The sequence below is a fragment of the Mauremys reevesii genome, linkage group 1, assembly GCF_016161935.1.
Source record: "Mauremys reevesii isolate NIE-2019 linkage group 1, ASM1616193v1, whole genome shotgun sequence".
NCBI lineage: Eukaryota > Metazoa > Chordata > Testudines > Geoemydidae > Mauremys > Mauremys reevesii.
Genome location: NC_052623.1, coordinates 330,914,911 through 330,934,274, shown reverse-complemented (window position 1 = coordinate 330,934,274; position 19,364 = coordinate 330,914,911). Strand labels below are relative to the sequence as shown.

Genomic DNA, 19,364 nt, shown 5'->3' with positions numbered 1-19,364 from the left:
CTTGACATGCGTAGAAGAGCATGTGTTTTGGTTAATCTCATGCCAGATACTAATGTTTGGAAAATGTTTGCAGTTTCTCAAATTACAGATATGCTAATGTAACTGTCATAGTGTTGCCCATTATAAAAGGCGGATATACTGTGTGAACTAATTCTACCTGTCTGACCATGAAACGAATCAAGAGTCTTCAGTTTTTTGCTGTTCTGCTTGCAGGTCAGTACAGATGATATTTCTATTTTGCAATAAGCAGCTTTCAGAAGCTGAATGTAGTGTCTGTAAATGCAAAGTAGCTACATGGAGAAGAGATCAGGCATTTTGTATATGGGAGAGAACAGTAGAGGGAGAAGACAAAATGGGAGTAGATTTGGAAACCATCGCAGGCAAGGGATGGCTGCAATGGAGATAAAGAGAGACTGGGATGTCTGTCCAGTGCTGCAATTAGATCCTGATCCAACAAGGCATATGTCTAACTCTGTGCACGTGAATAGTCACCCTGAAGTAAATGGGATGACTCACATGCTAAAAGTTAAGCATGTACTTAAGTGCTTTGCTCATTTGAAACCTAAGAAAGGGAAGGCAGCCCCAAGATAAGTTTGCCCAGCTCCCACTTCTGAGGCTGGGAGCTGCACCCACTTATACTAGAGATTGATTCAGTCTAGAGCCTAATTAAGGGAGAAAGTTGGAGGGGACATCATAGGAGCCTCGGCACACCCCAGGACTAGCTATGCCATGTAATGTACCTTTTAAACATGCAAATGATCCCAGCATGTAAGCTATCAGTATTATTACACTGGAGAAAATGTGGTTGCACTCATCCTCCTCAGGGATGCCTAGTAGTGCAGTATTTGCTAACCTAGTTTCTCAAAAAAATGGAATCAGAAAGAGAAAACATGTAGGAGAAGTTTTCATAATTATATTTCAAGGTACTTATTTTCAACATCCATTTCCATGGAAATTACCTGGAAAAAACCACCAGTGGGCAGCAAAAGCTCTTACTAATTTCAACTGCTGATTTGCAATTCCAGCTTCTACTAATGTTTACACAGAAACAGGCCATCAAGCCAGCAAAAATGAGCTAAGGGTTTAAAACAGGAAGGCATACAAGAAAGAAGGGAATCTATTTATTTTTGTTTTTCAAACAAAACAGTTTGTTTTGCACCAAAACAGTTAGAAATGTGTCTGGGAATCAGCAGCTGCATGAGAGAACCTACTTGTGCCTTTCAGCACCCGAGACTTACAAGGACTGGTTTTCAGAATCAGCTATGGACTCAGTGCTTCAAACTGGCAAGAGAAATTATTTTTTTTTAAATGTTCTAACACTACAGAGTCAGAAATTTTGCCAGGGAGCCAGTTGTCCTTTCAAAATGCCCATTTTATAAAGAATTTCAGTGTACAAATAAATTAGTATGGCTCTAGTCTGAAAAAACGCCATGTAAACTGACAGTTTTGCTAATTCTGTGTATTAAATCATATCTGCTGACTTTAGGGATTAAAAACAAACCTATTTTTGCATATTAGCTGAACTAACATAGCTAAGATGAAATGAGCTGGGTTAATTCCACCTTGTGCATAGAGTCATAGAAGTGTAGGACAGGAAGGAACCTCAATAGGTCATCTAGTCCTGTCCTCTGCACTCAAGGCAGGACTATGTAATAACTAGACCATTCCTGACGGGTGTTTGGAGGTTTTTAAGAACAGGTTAGATAATGATGGAGATTCCACAACCCCCCTAAGCAATTTGTTCTGGCACTTAACTAGCCAGAATGTTTAACCTAAACTTCCCTTGCTGCAACCTCCATTGCTTCTTGTCCTATCCTCAGAAGTTAGAGAATAATTTTTCACCCTCCTCCTTGTAACAACCTTTTATGTATTTGAAGACTGTTACAATGTCCCCCTTCAATCTTCTCTGCTCCAGATTAAACAAACCCAATTTTTTTTTATCTTTCCTTATAATCATGTTTTCTAGACCTTTAATCATTTTTGTCGCTCTCCTCTGGACTTTTTCCAGTTTGTCCACATCTTTCATCAACAGTGTTACTGTGTTGCATTCAGATACACCTGTGCAAAGCAACAGACAGCAAATGGGTTGCACATTTGTCAGTGGGGGCCAGAATTTGTAACTCATGTGGCTGAATGGGGTGTAAGTGAAGACCTAAGTTTGGCCCGTGGAACATGTATTGATACACATGGATGGAAAGAGCCTCGCTTGACTTTGACCAACAGGTGAGTTATGCAGGGCTGGCAGTTAAGTTAGGATCCAGAAAGTTATTTCCTTTCCCCTAGACTCCCCCATCTCTCTTCCTGAAAATACGAGAGGCAGTTCAGCCTTGTCCATCAGGCCTAGCCACATCTTTTCTGCCTTTGTGCCAGATTTATCTCCAGCAGTGGAAACGGCAGTGTGTCTCCAATCCTGCCTTGTCCATTGCAGTCTTAGTTTTTAAAGCTGACTTGGGGGCCACTAACAAGCAAATCTCCCCCCCCCATTCTCTCCCTTCAGGAAATTACTTTTTAGGGGTTTTACTCACCCAAACAGGGCCACCTGTCAAGCTCATTCTCTCACATGTTTCTCCCTTCCTGTTACATATACTGAATGGAGCAAATCAGAGGTAGAGTTGCTCCTTCCTCAAGGAGCCATAGCAGAGAGTTTTACCATGATTGCTTCCAGCGCATAGACTCTGAGCTGCCATTGTTGGGGGCTCAGATTCTGAGCAGCTCGTTGAAGCCTTTGCATCCTCCCCACTGGCCAAGACTCCTCAACAGACATCTTCACAAAGGTAGGTCAGTCCTCTTCATCTCTCGGTAATCTGCAAACAGGACCTTCATCCGTGAGAAGGGACTCTTTGGGTAGTAATTTCTAAACTTCCCTGAATCCCTCAGGCCAACCCATTTCTAAAGGGGAAAGCCCCAGAGTTCCATCCCAGTTCTTACGGGGGTGGTTGAGTCTGTGCATAAGGAGCCTGACATTGTTTCTAATTCTCCTTCCCAAGGGGAATATTTGAGTGCTCTTACGAATGTTTTTACTTTCCGAATATATATCATGAAAAGGGGTGTGTGTGTGTGTGGGGGGGGGGGTTATCAATCCCACCCTGGGCAACACAGGGTTAATAAGCTGCTATGGGCTCAGGTGGCCCCATCATGCTACACCTTTCAGAGATGTCAAATTTGGAGGGAGGAACTTAAAAAGAGGAAAAGAGGCCAGCCGGTGGCAGACCAGCTGAGTGGGTCTACAGTTACTGCAGAGAGGGGTGACTGAAGGCAGGAATTTGTTGGGTGACCACTGCCTAGTGACCCCTTGCTGAAGGAAGGGAGGGCTTACTGCTGACCCACCTTTGGAGGAAACTATTTCTCCATATTGGCCTGTGAGGCTAGTTGGGACCACAGCTTACCAGAAGCATCTCTTAAAAAAGAGTCTTACCACACCCACAGGATAATTTGCTTTCCTTTTATGCTCATTGACAGCCCTGGAAGGGGCAGACTGTCTAGGGCACAGCAGAGGCTGAGGTTTTTTTACCACTGGGCTGGGTGGTGGAACACCTGGACATTGCAAAGCAGAGGCCCGGGTGAGTGCAAGTGTTCTGCCCAGGGCCTCGGGTGGTGAGCTGAGGAAGGAATCTGGCGACAGACCATTGGCACTCAAGAGGCCTTCCTTACTCCCTTCAGATGGGCAGACTCCAAAGGGAAAAGGGATAAGAAGTGGCCAGTCCTTTGTGTTCAGTCACTCAGTCCTGAAAACCAAAGAAGAAAAGAGAGAAGCCCAGTAGGATCTAGATCTGTATCTCCTTCCACAAGGTCTATCTCCTCCCTTGGAAGAACAGGAATTTCTGCTTCAGATAGTGATAATCCTGAGCCAGAGGAAAAAAAAGATGTTCTTTCACCTGACATGCTGGAAACCGTGAGCAGGAAAATGTTGTCCACCATTGAGATCCAGCCAGAGAAAAAGGAGTCATCATCTAAAGCCCAGGATGCAAAAGCTAATTAGGGCTTACTATTTCCCTGTATTTAAATGTAAGCAGAATCAGGATGAGCTCTACCCTGACATTTGGTGGTGAATTGTGGTGTGTGGAAAAGAACTTCAGGGGCTGATCTTGTTTGCATAGGCACACCCACCCCACCTAGCGTAAGCCCACAGCAGCCCAAAATGGACACTTTGGCAGCTGTGGGATCCCCAGTTTCTGTTATTGGAGCAGGAGGAATAAAGTGTTGTTACCCTGATTATGTGAATCAAGGCCAGTGGAACTGTTTTATGACAGAGGGACTCACCATCAACTAAGTAGCACTTGCTAGACAAGGGACATGGGTTCCAAAGAGCCGCCCCACACACGGCGGCATGCCGCGGGGGGTGCTCTGCCGGTCGCTGGGAGGGCAGCAGGCGGCTCCGGTGGACCTCCCCCAGGCGTGCCTGCGGATGGTCCACTGGTTCCATGGTCCACTTGGTCCCGCGGCTTTGGTGGACCTCCCGCAGGCGTGCCTGCGGGTGGTCCACCGGAGCCGCGGGACCAGCGGACCCTCTGCAGGCGTGCCTGCGGGAGGTCCACCGGAGCCGCCTGCCGCCCTCCTGGTGACCGGCAGAGCGCCCCCTGTGGCATGCCGCCCCAAGCATGCTTTTGGCATGCTGGGGCCTGGAGCCACCCCTGGTTCCAAAACCCGTGAATTGAGAGGGGTTGGGGACAGCTATGTGTACCTGATGGTATGGGCCCCTTTTGAGGGTCTGGAATGCCAATTGCACCATCTCCTCTCTCCACTGTTGAATAGCAGAGCTAATTTTGATTCTATTAGGAGTCTAGTTACAGGCTGCTGAGCTGAATTCACTTTGGGCCAGTGGTGTGCCAGCACTGGGGCTCCCTTACTACAAGCAGAAATCACTAAGAGCTGAAATCACTAAAGAGCTAAAATTACTGAGCTGAGATCACTGAGTGCTGTGTTAACTAGTGGGGGAGACTGAAGATATATTGCTAAGTGGCTGGCAGAGCGGAGCAGTTTGTGGGACGGTTGGAGCGGCCCACGGAGCAGCGAGCAGAGCAGAGATGAGATGAGCAGTTTGCAGGGTTGGCTGGAGCAGCTCACAGGACATCTGGAGGAGCGGAGCGACTGGTAGAGCAGAGCAGTTCGTGGTGAAGGCTGCAGCAGAACCCCACGGAGAGGTGGGGCAGTCGGCATGTAAGGTGCCCTTTAACACCCCGCGCGCCCCACTTTCCCCCACCCATTTCCACCCAGGCTGGGGGGGGGGTAAAACTCTGCAGATAAACTTTTGAACTCTGGGGCTGCACTGACCAGGGACAGAGAATTTTGGGTTGTTGGACTATTGGCTGATTTTTGGGTTGCTGGACTCAGAGACTTTTGAGACTTTGGGGTGATCTTTTGGGTGGTTGGACTTAAAAGGATACTGCCAAACTTACTTGGGGGTGGGTCTTTTGCTCATGGTTTGTGTTATAAATCCTGTTTGTGGTGTTTCCCCAACATAATGCCGCATTGTTTCCCTCCTTTATTAAAAGGATTTTGCTACACTCAGACTCCGTGCTTGCGAGAGGGGAAGTATTGCCTCCTAGAGGTACCCAGGGAGTGGTATGTAATTGTCCCAGGTCACTGGGTGGGGGCTCGAGCCGGTTTTGCATTGCGTTATTGAAACAGAACCCCTAGATACTGAACCCCGCCTTTGTTGCTGCCAACTCAGAGGGGCAGAAGGGTTACATAAATAAAGCATTAGGGAGTCATAAGAAACTCCTGACAAAGCTGGCAGGGTCCTAGAACCTGAAGATTCTCCTTTGTCCTTGAGAAGGAAGCTGCATTAGCATCCCTGGCAAAGGAATGCTAATTCCATCAGAGGGGCTTTTTTTTTTTTTTCCAAATGACCCTGCCAACAAGAAGATAGAAGTCACTGTGAGAATGGAATAACCTTGGAACTTCTTCCAAAGCCCTTAAAGCTTGACTGGCAGCCAACCATATGCTTTTCTATGGCCACTATGTCCTGGTGTGGAGAACTAGAAAGCTTCACCCCTCAAAACCATGCCAAATTAAAGTTGATTCTATACATGCGTATATATGCATGCATGTGCATCTCCAGGCACTTGCTCTCTTATATCTACTATGTTCAGAGCAGATGGATCTTGGACTCCATGAAGCTAGCAGATAAATCAATGGCCAGAAACTGTCTTTGGTTTCATCTGGGACAACAAAGAACTATTCAAAAGTACTTCTCTGCACCTCAAAATTATCCTGTGGAATCCTGTTCAGGCAGAAGATTGTAAAGATGACTGACAATAGAGGTAGCCAAAAAGTTTGCTTTCTGCTGCAGTTAAGTCCAAGAAGACCTATAGGGTTGCATAAAAAGTCAGAATAGTTTTCATTTCTACTTACAAGGGTACCAGAGAAGGGGCTTCTCTTACTCCAGGGGTAAGACCTGGTCTTGGAACACAGGAGGAGGTCAGCACGAAGAGGACCACTGAACACAAAAGCTTTCTGGACAAAATTAAATATGCATGGATAGACTTCCTGGTATGACCCCTGAACCCAGAAGTGGATTCCAGTTGATGCACAGGAAGCTCAACTGCCTCCCCTTGTTGGATTTATCTGGATCCAACCAAAAACACACGGATATGAGGCTCTTCCCCAGGGAAGCATGCCAAAGATCACTGGAACAAATAAATTGCTCTAGCTCACTGATGCCCAGTCTCTGTGTTTTCCTCCAGCTCTTTTGCTCATGATGCAGGAGATAAAGTAGGAAGTGTCAGATGGTCTTACCACATTGTCCTAGAAAGCTGTGGTACTCAGAGCTAACGTAAGTGTTTCAAGCATCCGCTCCTTTTTCCTACATCCCCTAACGAAAAACTCTTTCCTATATCCCAAACCAGACTACTGAAAGGGACTTGATAGGTGGGCAGAACTGGGGTAGTTTGACTGGGAACAGAAAAGGGGGGCAGGGAATCAAGGGAGGAGAGAGCAGTTGCCTAGCATGGAGTGAGAAGAGAGGAGTTAAAAAAAAGAATCTGTTGTGCTGCTCCAGTTAAAGTGTTCAGCAGTGATCTCATTTTAATTCCAATGTCCTTAATACCAAGAAAAATATGAGACAAAAGGAGAGTTATCGCTCAACTGGATATTGTTCAAGATTCGTGAAAGGTCAAACATATTTAGCTATGCTTGTTAACAGATTATAATGAGCACTGATAGCCTCCTTAAAAGAGCAAAAGAAGTGGAAGGCAGGAGTGAAAGGAAGATTGTCTTGCATTGTTGCTGACAATCTCTTTGGGAAGAGTCTTCAGATCCCATTTTGAACTTCAAGGATCCCCCCTAATTCCCCTCTTTTGACTCCCGTCTCTCCAACATGTGTATGTGACACCCTCAGTCCCAAGACTCAGCATTTCCAGGAGAACAGTTTATTCTGGGCATTCAAACATTGTCCTTAAGAGCTTCTTTCAGAGGGAGACCTCCTCAGTGCCCAGCTCCCAGCCAGCCGCCTCTTGCAGCAGCAGAGGCACACCCATACACTGTACTCTCTAGCCCCTGCCCCACTCTGTTCTTAAAGGGGCAGCTCTCATTTCTTTTATATAATGTACAGCACCATTAGCAAAAATGTGTACAGTAATAAATATTCAAAGTTCCTAAATATAAACAATATGAAGTTTATTTGTATATTATAGAGACCTCACGTGCACTTACTCAACCCTGCTTTAGGTTACGTGCACTTATGGCTAAGAAGAAGGTAGATGTGGTAAGACCATCTGACCCTAAATTTATGAGGGGGTTGCTAATGCTGTGGGAGATACTACTCTCAGATGTCGCTTATTTAGTTGGGTTGAGCTCCAAACTCTGATTTATTTTCCTTTCTCATCTCACTACCCGTTAACAAAATTCAATATCACTCCATGGGCTGGCTGCACCATGGGAGATTTAAACGATCATCCATGTCCAGCTGTAAATTCTGTGACTTATGGTCACATCAACAGTTCTAGAAAATCAAGGAGCCTGCACAGGGTAATCCAGAAGGAAGAGGCCAAGAGTAAACTCAAGGCTATTATTCTTGGGAGACACGTGACTGTGCTTCACAAAGATTACCTCTACAGCCTATTGAAAGCAGCTAGTTGTGCTGGTGTAGCATCTTTAATTCCAACTGTCTCCATGTAATGGCATTTTCCCCACAGGGAATGGCTCAACACAGGCATGTGACACAAAGTGTTTGATTCAACAAGCTTAGTTACCCATTTTAAAAAGAAGAATGAAACCTGTTGATGCTCCCCATGGCTGTAGTCATTCATGCTATTTCCAAACTGTAGGGCCAAATCGGAGGTAAACCAATGCCAGGTCCTAAAAGACCTTTTGTGATAGACTATGCCAATGGGGGCATCCAATGCAAAGACTTACATGGAATGCCCAGGCATGAGGGGGGAATGGTTCTTTTTCTAAACAAATTGAAATTGGTGTTGAATAAAGTGCTTTATTTCACTTGGTCAATATTCTGACTTCATGCCGATGGATAGAGGCAGAAAACTGAAGATTTGTGATCTCAGCCCACTCTAATGAAGGCCATTTCTACCTGAGCAACCCAGTTCATTTCCTGTCTCTAAAGCATGGAATAGCTGATGAAGCTTTACATAATCTGGTTTTTTAACCTATTTTCTCCTTGAGTGTTAATTTTAGGTCTACTTCCCTCTGTTGTTCTAGTACTGGTGCAGCTCCAGGAGTGATAGTGGGAGCATTTTATAAGAACATAAGAACGGCCATACTGGGTCAGACCAATGGTCCATCTAGACCATTATTCTGTCTTCTGTCAGTGGACAATGAAAGGTGCTTTAGAGGGAATGAACAAAACAGGCAATCATCGAGTGATTCATCCACAGTTGTCCACTCCCAGCTTCTGGCAATCAAAGGCTAGGATTACCCAGATCATGAGATTGTATCCCTGACCACCTTGGTTAATAGCCACGGATGGACCTATCCTCCAAGAACTTCTCTTGTTCTTTTTTGAATCTCCTTATAGTTTTGACCTTCACAACATTCCCTGGCAATAAATTCCACAGATTATGCATCATGTGAATTACTTCCTTTAGTTTGTTTTAAACCTGCTGCCTATTAATTTAATTGGGTGACCCCTGGTTCTTGTGTTATGTGAAAGAGTAAATAACACTTCCCTATTCACTTTCTCCACACCGTTCACAATTTTAAAGACTTCTATCATATCATCTCTTTTCTAAACTGAAACGTCTGTCTTTTTAATCTCTCCTCATATGGAAACTGTTCCATACCCTCTTGATGCCTGTCCAATATCTTTTTTGAGATGGGGTAACCAGAATTCCATGCAGTATTCCAGACGTGGGCATAGCATGGATTTATATAGTAGCATTATGATAGTTTGTCTTATTATCTATCCCTTTCCTAATGGTTCCTAACATGTTAGCTTTTTTGATGGCTGCTACACATTGAGAGGATGTTTTCAAACAGCTGTCCACAATGACTACAAGATCTTTCTTGAGTGGTAACAGCTAATTTAGATCCCATCATTTTGAATGTATAGCTGGGAATGTACATTACTTTACATTTATGTATATGGAATTTCATCTGCCATTTTGTTGCCCAGTCACCCAGTTTTGTGAGATCCCTTTTTTAGCCAATGATTTTAGTTTATTATTCATTGTGTGATGTTATAATTAACTAACATGCTATGTCATATATAATCATTATATGCTAAATAGAGTTAAATTGTAGGATTATAGAAGTATAAGATTGATCAGTATTATAGGAAATAATCATGTATTTGGTATTTAAGTAAATAGGGCTGGAATGCAAGGCCTGGAAGCTGAGGCCTGCAAGATTTTAGCTTAGCTCTTTTAGGCCTTGGAGCTAAGGAATGCTGACATAAGTAAATGACCGAAGAATAACCCGATGCCCTAAGATTATGGGAAAAGAGGTAGCAAGTGGTAATATTGCGAAAATCTAGCTGGAAGATTAATTTTAATTATAAAAATGCAGTAAAAGCACACATCTCCAACATGTGTCTTAACCACAGGATACGGGTTGTACATCAATGTTAACGAGAGCCTACATAGCCTATAGAATTTGGGGTCCCTTATGTTTCTAGGGGACACAAACCAATAAGAGAGGATTGAATCTTCCATGTACATGAACAGAATGTAGGTATAGACAGAATCACATTATAAAAAGAGGGCGCCCAGAGCGGGAAAATTGAGCTCCCTATGGAAAACTCCTGCAGGAGCCATCCCTCTACTGATAATCAATCCATGGAAGACCCAACACTATTTTTAAGGATGTGAGTATAACTATATTTGTGTATAGGTCTGTATAGAATTTCTATATGCTTGGGTAATCATAACGTTAACTGTAATAAAACTTGTAAAATAAATTAGACCTTGTACTTGTGAATGTATGTGTAGCCACTACCATTGGTCTTTGTGTTCCTAGAGACTCTAAATCTGAAGCAAATAGCAGAGGTGACTTTTACTCTGTTAAACTTGAAACTGTAGTGACCAGAACTGAACCCACAGTTGTGTAATACCACATTACAAAATTCACTTTAAATAAAATAAAAGGCTACACTTTGTAACTCTTCGCAATCTCCTTTGGACTTAACTATCTTGAATAATTTTGTATTGTCTGCAAACTTTGCCACTTCACTGTTTACCCCTTTTTCCAGATCATTTATAAATATGTGAACAGCACCGATCTCAATACACCCTGAGGGACGCCACTGTTTATCTCTCTCCATTGTGAAAACTGACCATTTATTCCTACCCTCTGTTTCCCATCCTTTAACCAGTTATTGATCCATGAGAGGACCTTCCCTTTCATCCCATGACTGCTTACTGTGCTTAAGAGCCTTTAGTGAGGGACCTTAGATTCATAGATTCTAGGACTGGAAGGGACCTCGAGAGGTCATCGAGTCCAGTCCCCTGCCCTCATGGCAGGACCAAATACTATCTAAACCATCCCTGATAGACATTTCTCTAACCTACTCTTAAATATCTCCAGAGATGGAGATTCCACAACCTCCCTAGGCAATTTATTCCAGTGTTTAACCACCCTGACAGTTAGGAACTTTTTCCTAATGTCCAACCTAAACCTCCCTTGCTGCAGTTTAAGACCATTGCTTCTTGTTCTATCCTTAGAGGCTAAGGTGAACAAGTTTTCTCCCTCCTTCTGATGACACCCTTTTAGATATCTGAAAACTGCTATCATGTCCCCTCTCAGTCTTCTCTTTTCCAAACTAAACAAACCCAATTCTTTCAGCCTTCCTTCATAGGTCATGTTCTCTAGACCTTTAATCATTCTTGTTGCTCTTCTCTGGACCCCCTCCAATTTCTCCACATCTTTCTTGAAATGTGGTGCCCAGAACTGGACACAATACTCCAGTTGAGGCCTAACCAGTGCAGAGTAGAGCGGAAGAATGACTTCTCGTGTCTTGCTCACAACACACCTGTTAATGCATCCCAGAATCACGTTTGCTTTTTTTGCAACAGCATCACACTGTTGACTCATGTTTAGCTTGTGGTCCACTATAACCCCTAGATCCCTTTCTGCCGTACTCCTTCCTAGACAGTCTCTTCCCATTTTGTATGTGTGAAACTGATTTTTCCTTCCTAAGTGGAGCACTTTGCATTTGTCTTTGTTAAACTTCATCCTGTTTACCTCAGACCATTTCTCCAATTTGTCCAGATCATTTTGAATTATGACCCTGTCCTCCAAAGCAGTTGCAATCCCTCCCAGTTTGGTATCATCTGCAAATTTAATAAGCGTACTTTCTATGCCAATATCTAAGTCGTTGATGAACCTTGTCCAAGGCTTTCTGAAAGTCCAAGTACACTGTATCCACTGGATCACCTTGTCCACGTTTCTGGATTTATATAGACCAGCTGCCAGAGATTTGCTCTCTTTGTCATCTAACTCTGCTCAGATCAGGTCTAGATGTTACAGAGCTAAAAATTCCAGCAATTGGTCTACATTAAAGCTCTCACTGTATCTAGCACCAGTTACTCCTGAGGGCATTCTGTGCCAAAAAATTAAAAATTCTATGCCAAAAAAACTAAAATTCTGCAAATTGTATTTGTCAAATAAATGTGGAGGCTCTAGCATGGAATTGGGGAGCACAGGCCGCTGGCTGCACAGACATGGCAGATCACTGTGCTAGTCTGCCCCCCCAGCCCCAGGACATGGACTCACCAGTGAGGCTGCACCCAACCCTGACAACAGCGCAAGGACCTGGCCTGCCCGAGAAACACCCCAGGGCCCTGCCCCTCTGTGTGGGCAGGCAGGCTTAGCAAGGCAGGATCCAAGTGTGGAGGGGCTTAATGTGGGGGGATCTAGGTATGGGTTGAGAGGATTCTGTATGGGGCAATCTGGGTGCAGGTGGCTCAGTGGGGGATTCAGGCGTGGAGGGGATCTGGATGCACAGAGGCTTGTTGGGGGGTCCAGGTGAAGGTAGTTGGGGCTCAGCTGTGGGCGGGGTCTGGGTATGTGGGGGATAGAGCTCATCAGGGGGGTGTGGGTGAGGGGGTCCAGATGCTGGGGACGTCGGGCTCAGTGGGGTGGGTATCCAGATGCATCTGGTTGGGGCTCATTTGGGTGGGGATCCAGATGCAGGTGGTTCATTGGTGTGGTCCAGGTGCAGGGAGAGTGGGGCTCATCAGGGGGTTCTGAGTGTGGGGGGTTCGGCTCAAGGGGAGGGTCTGGGTATGAGGAGATTTGGATGCATGGGAGCTGGGTGGATGGGGGAGCAGCTCCCTCAGGAAGCAGGGGGTGGGGTGGGAGGGAGGTTGCACAGCTACCTGCAGCCAGGGGAGAAATTGGGGCGGGGCGGGGGTAGACCTGGCCCTGGATGCTGTGCAAGGAAAGAGGAAGTTCCATCTTCCTCAGCCGAGCCAGGATTAGCAGCTGAGCCCAGTGCAGGGTAGGAGCCACCTGCCAGGTCTTTCCCAGTCCTGCCTCCTGCCCCACAGTGATTTACTTCTCTTCTGGCTGCCCTGGGCACCCAAAACATACTGCTGGGGAGGGTCGCATGGCTGCTCTTATGATTTCCCTTTGTTTCCCTGTCAGAAAGTCATTTTTCTGTGGGAAAGCAAAGAAATCTGCAGGGGACATAAATTCTGTGGATGTGCAGTGATGCAGAAGTCACCCAGGAGTAACCAGTGGAAATGCATCCTTGCTAAAGCAATCATGGGAAATTTTCTGAAACTTGTCAGTTTAGACAATACTTAACTGTCATTCCTCTCCCACTCCTTGCTCAGAAATAAACTCAGGAATCCTGGAAGGTTTTGAAGTGAATCTAGAATCTCATTCCTCATCCTATCATTCTATATTTTGAACTGCTATCACAAATCTTTGCTTGTAAGAGGCAGATATGAATATTGTCGTATACACACATTTAAATGGGGACCACTAGGTCAATAGTATAGTCAAGCTATATATGCAGTAAGGTCTTCAAGCTTTTGAGAATGCAATAGTCTACATTTAACATTTAGATACAAAAGCTTTAGTCATTTAAGATAGTACTTAATTTTCAAAATGAAATAATCACCAAAATATTGTTGCAGTAATTGAGAATAGTGGTCTTTAATTATGATCAGGGCTTAGTACTGAAATTCCCATATGCTAAATCGAGAGTAGATGTTCTACATGCAGTAGGTTTATTCCCCCTTTTTGTAATCTTTGATAACAGTCGCTACTTGTTAACACTATAGAATCCCATTGTTGCAAACCCCTCTTTACATGAGAAATCCCACTGATTCCAGTGGGACCCACTTGCATGGGAGAGGAAGTGCAGGATTGGACCAAAAGAAATAACTAGCTAGGTAACATTCTGTTTGTAAGGTTATGAGGATGACTAGCTTAGTTTTGGGTTTTTTTAGTGATGACTAACTATAATAATACATGGAGTGGAACATACAGTAGGGAGGTATAAATACACAGCATATGAAAAGATGGGCGTTGCCTTACCAAGTGGGGGATCAGTGCCAGCGAGCCAATTCAATAAGGTGAAAGTGGACTATTCTCAACAGTTGACAGAAAGGGGTGGAAATCACTTTTGTGGTGCTGATGAGGCCAGTATAAACAAGGTGGCTCATTTCAAACAGTTGACAAGGTGTGAGTGTCAGCAGGAGGAAATTTGTTTTTGTAGTGACCCATCTACTCCCAGTCTTTATTCAGGCCTAATTTGATGGTGTCCAGTTTGTAAATTAATTCCAGTTCTGCAGTTTCTCATTGTAGTCTTTTTTTTAAAAAAATTCTTGAAGAATTGCCACTTTTAGGTCTGTTATTGAGTGTCCAGGGAGATTGAAGTGTTCCCCTACTGGTTTTTGAATGTTATAATTCCTGATGTCAGATTTGTGTCCATTTATTCTTTTGCATAGGGATTGTCGGGTTTAGCCAATGTACATGGCAGAGGGGCATTCCTGGCACATGATGTCATATATCACATTGTAGATGTGCAGGTGAATGAGCCCCTGATGGTGTGGCTGATGTGGTTAGGTCCTATGATGATGTCCCTTGAATAGATATGCAGACAGAGTTGGCACCAGGGTTTGTTGCAGGGTTTGGTTCCTGGGTTAGTGTTAGTGGTGTGTAGTTGCTAGTGAGTATTTGCTTCAGGTTGGGGAGCTGTCTGTAAGGGAGGACTGGCCTGTCTCCCAAGATCTGTGAGAGTGAGGGATCGGCCTTCAGGATAGATCAGGGATCGGCAACCTTTAGCACGCAGCCCACCAGGGTGCTTACCCTGGCGCCCCGGGACAGTTTGTTTACCTGCCGCATCCACAGGTTCGGCCGATCATGGCTCCCACTGACCGTGGTTCACCGCTCCAGGCCAATGGGGGTGGCAGGAAGTGGTGGCTAGCACATTCCTCAGCCCGCACCACTTCCCGCAGCCCCCATTGGCCTGGGATGGCAAACCGCGGCCAGTGGGAGTCGTGATCGGCCGAACCTGCAGACACGGCATGTAAACAAACTGGCTCGGCTGCATGCCAAAGGTTGCCAATCCCTGGGATAGATTGTAGATCCTTGATGATGCGCTGGAGAGGTTTTAGTTGGGAACTGTCACCTACACTCTCACAGACCTTGGGAGACAGGCCAGTCCTCGCTTACAGACAGCCCCCCAACCTGAAGCAAATACTCACTAGCAACTAACATTCAAAAACCAGTAGGAGAACACGTCAATCTCCCTGACACTCAATAACAGACTTAAAAGTGGCAATTCTTCAACAAAAAAGCTTCAAAAACAGACTCCAACGAGAAACTGCAGAACTGGAATTAATTTGCAAACTGGACACCATCAAATTAGGCCTGATAAAGACTGGAAGTGGATGGGTCACTACAAAAACTAATTTCCTCCTGCTGATACTCTCACTGTCTTGTCAACTGTTTGAAATGGGTCACCTTGTTTATATTGACCTCATTAGCACTACAAAAGTGATTTCCACCCCTTCTTGTCAACTGTTGAGAATAGTCTACTTCCACCTTAATTGAATTGGCTCATTAGCACTAAGCTCCCACTTGGTAAGGGAACTCCCATCTTTTCATATGCCGTGTATTTATACCTCCCTACTGTATGTTCCACTCCATGCATCTGATGAAGTGGGTTTTAGCCCACGAAAGCTTATGCCCAAATAAACTTGTTAGTCTCTAAGGTGCCACAAGGACTCCCCATTGTTTTTGCTGATACAGACTAACATGGCTACCAGTCTGAAACCTATAATAATATAAACATGCTACTAATAGTAGTAAATATACATCAAATTCAATCATTAAAGTGAAACAGGATTTTTAGCCTTTATTTAAGAGCTGATCTCAGAGCAGCCTTGACTATGAGCCTTGATTCCAGAGTCAAGGCTGCACGCCTCCATAAGAATTCTATTTATTGCTTTATATACTATTTATCTTCTAATTTTTCTTCAGACAAATATTTCAAATCTGCTCCATCTTCAGCTGAGTACTATAGGCATTGGGCAAAGTAACAACACGTAGCTGCCTACATACAAGAAACCACAGCAGGAGGAATAATTACAATTGCCCCCTCCCCACCCAAAAAAATCCACATCTGGGTAATAAAAATACAGCACGATGTTCCTGAGGTCTAGAATAAACTATATTCTCTTGTTTGAACAATGAGTACACTGTTCTCAGGTCCCATCCACCACAGGTGTCGTGTGTTCTATCCATAGCTACACAAAAGCAAGTTGAATTATTTCATGCTGAACTCCTGTGTGTGTTTTGATGCTCAGTATCTGTTTCCTTTCCCGGTTTAGTTTTAGCTCAGCCTTTTCACTCAAGCGCATGCCCAACAACAATCTCTGAGGACCTTCGGCAAGACTGTCATCCAGAACCTGGAGCTACTGAAACCTCCTGCATAACTCGTGGCTGCCGGTGGTGTGAGACTAATGCTCCGAATGTTCCATTTTGCTTCTATGACTCAGTTGAAGATCCAACTTGCCCTAACAATGTTCCAGTTGAGAAACGCATTGATTGCCACCCTCAGCTAGGTGCCTCAAAAGAGGCATGTGAGGCAAAGGGCTGCATTTGGTGTTCTACAAAAGTCTCCAATGCCCCCTGGTGCTCTTTCCCAGAAGTTGGCCCATATGGGTACGCTCTGTCTGGGCAGCCGCAAAAGACAGCTAAAGGTTGGAGGTAAACTTTACCATTGCTTGTTTAAGTCTTTAATCATTCTTTATGCATTCACATTTGGTTGGACTGCCTAAAAGCTGCATACAGTTTTGGGTTCTGATTTTAGAATACATTTATAAATGCAGAGGCATAAATTTTCCCCATTCCCCTTTTGTAGAATAGCTGGACCTTCCATGAGAGGGTACAAGTTGATGCTATCTAGGTGAATTTTGGAGGAAAAAAACCCTCCTTTGCCCACCCCAGCAATATCTATTAACAAATTCATGATTTATGGAAGTTCTATCCAGAAAGATTTGCTATTGGTTCATAGAGCTGAATCCTTTCCGCTGTTTTGCCCTGTTATATGGCTGTTCTTGTGCTTGAGCACTTTGGTGTGTGGTAATTAAGTGTATTTGTAGGTTAGTGCTGATGAAACGTAATACCATGATGTCACTGTTCGGCAATGATATTTCTCCTGTTGCCATAGACGTGGAGTTCCAGACGAAAGACCGGCTCAGGTTTAAGGTAAGTGTTTAAAAAAAAATTGTTCAAGTAACTTAAGCTAACCAATGAACCAACAACTTTGTGCCTACTCTCACTTTGATTTAGATTTATGATCCTAACAGCCAACGATTTGAAGTTCCACTCAAGATTGAGTCTCCATCCACTGCTGCTGCTGACACCAGCTATGACATCGAGTTTATAAATCAACCCTCCTTTCAGTTTAAAATCATAAGGAAAAGCACAGGAACAGTGCTGTGAGTACAAGTATATTAAGATTGTTTTGTGTAAAAAAAATAAGGAAGACAAGATGAGAACTATTTCACATACACAATTGCTTGGTTTAACATGGCGAACAGAGAGAAATGATCCTTCCCCTCACAAACATGAATTTTGTGTGTGTGTGTATGTACACATGCACATGGCATCTAGTAGATCAAGGCGTGTCCCATTAGGAAGTGGAGTCCTATCATAGTGCTGAATATAAACATAATTATATATATACACACATGCAAGAGTTACTTAAACATTAAGGAAAGATTGATCAGAGAATCAAGAGCTATTCCTTATCAAATAAAAATCTAGCTGGTACTGCATGCTGTATGTCTGCAATGCAATAAAATAGTGCCAAGGAACATGACTAGTGAGTTTGGAGGTCCTGCATTTCTGGGTGCCCAACCTGAGACATCTTATGGGGCCTAATTTTCAGGAAGTGCTAATCACTCAACCTCTGAGAATTAGGCTCTTGTAATGTCTTAAGTTGGACCCCCATAAACTCTAATCACTTTTCAAAATGTAGGCCCAAGGAAACTAGAGAAATAGTGATAAAACAGTGCAAAAATATTCATTGAATTGTACAACTTGTGCAGTATATTTTACTTAAGGAGAAATGTCCATACATCAGCAAACACCACAAATTTCACATTGTCACTTTCCATCATAAATCTCTTCTTTGCTTATTTTCCACTTAGTGATGGTTACCAAGATATTTGTATGGAATGAGTAACTTACTCCTTTCTAATCAGTGTGCTCTTGCTGGCTTCATTTAGTGAGATTACAATCTAGTGTTACTGCCATCATATGATAGGTTGATATGATGTATTAAGATGTCACAAACTGGACTGTGGTATCATTAGATGACTCAGGTAGGTGTCTCAAGATAAATAGATCCTATAAATATGTGTACCCTAGGTATGAGAATGTTGGGAAAGAAAATACAGAAAAAGTATGTTGCTGCTCACAGGAATTTTTATGTCCAGTACATATTCAGAAGTTTGTTGGAATGTGGCAATGGTTATTTCTATCCATAATTTCTGTAAAATTGCATACAAAAACTTAAACCTGAATATTGACAACAAAACATATAAAACCCCATTTCTGTCAGATGTTAGTTGTTAGATTCAGAATATAAACATTTTGCTGGCAAGAAATGGAGCGTCCCAATTTATGGGGAGGAGACTGGACATTTTCAAAACATGTTTTGGTTGTTTTCACTACGTGTTACACCCTCTTGTGTCTCGTCAGGAATTTGTCCTTGAGAATACAGCTTATAAAATATTTTGAGTCTGCAAATGTAAACACTGAGCTTTATTTTTAATTAGCTGGACACTCTTCTAAATAGTTATCTTGTGTGACATCTTTTACAAGCTTCATAGCCAACTTTGTAAAGGTTTTTTTTGTTTTGTTTTTTACAGGGTACTGTAAATTAGTGTTCTATGTATCAGTGAGATAGGAAAAATTTGCTTACTTCCTCATTTAGACTTGATGGCTTTGTGTTGATAGCAGGTTCCAGTTAAATTTTCCTTTCCTTGATCCAAGAAATTATCTCAGTAGCCCTTTTCATTGTAAGGATTGATTAAGGCTCATTAATTGGAATTATGATATGTGAGGGGAACGCTTACTGAAAAATTACTATGAGCTGGTTCATAATACCATTCCCATTCCTCCTCAGCCCCCTCATACACTTGCTAAGCACAGAAACTTAGTCTGTTATTCCAAAGTATTTACTAATTTTGAGGGTCTCAGTCATTGGGTCTCAACTGAAGATACCTGCAGGATTTATTTTCAGAGGTGCTGAGCACACACAATGCCAGTGGGAGCTGCGGGTGCTCAGCAACTCTGAAAATCAGGCCCTATTTGGCAGGTTTTCAAAAGAGTTCCTACCTTGTAGATCCCATTGTTCTCAATGGGAGCTGCTGAGAGCTAAGGGCTTTTGAAGATCAGGCAGTATCTGTCTAAAAAGGGACTCCTAAATATAGTACTCACTTTTG

The 19,364-nt window shown here is 43.6% G+C and overlaps 1 protein-coding gene across 1 annotated transcript in view; it reads left to right on the top strand.

Moving 5' to 3' along the window:
* The first annotated feature begins 96 nt into the window (after positions 1–96).
* LOC120380997 (maltase-glucoamylase, intestinal-like) overlaps positions 97–19,364 on the top strand; it is a 100,666-nt gene continuing 81,398 nt past the window's right edge. Inside the window, exons 1-4 of the mRNA XM_039498986.1 lie at positions 97–213; positions 16,239–16,617; positions 17,013–17,118; positions 17,203–17,351. Of these exons, the coding sequence (XP_039354920.1) occupies positions 168–213; positions 16,239–16,617; positions 17,013–17,118; positions 17,203–17,351 (680 nt within the window). The 5' untranslated portion in view covers positions 97–167. The remainder of the gene's footprint in view (positions 214–16,238; positions 16,618–17,012; positions 17,119–17,202; positions 17,352–19,364) is intronic.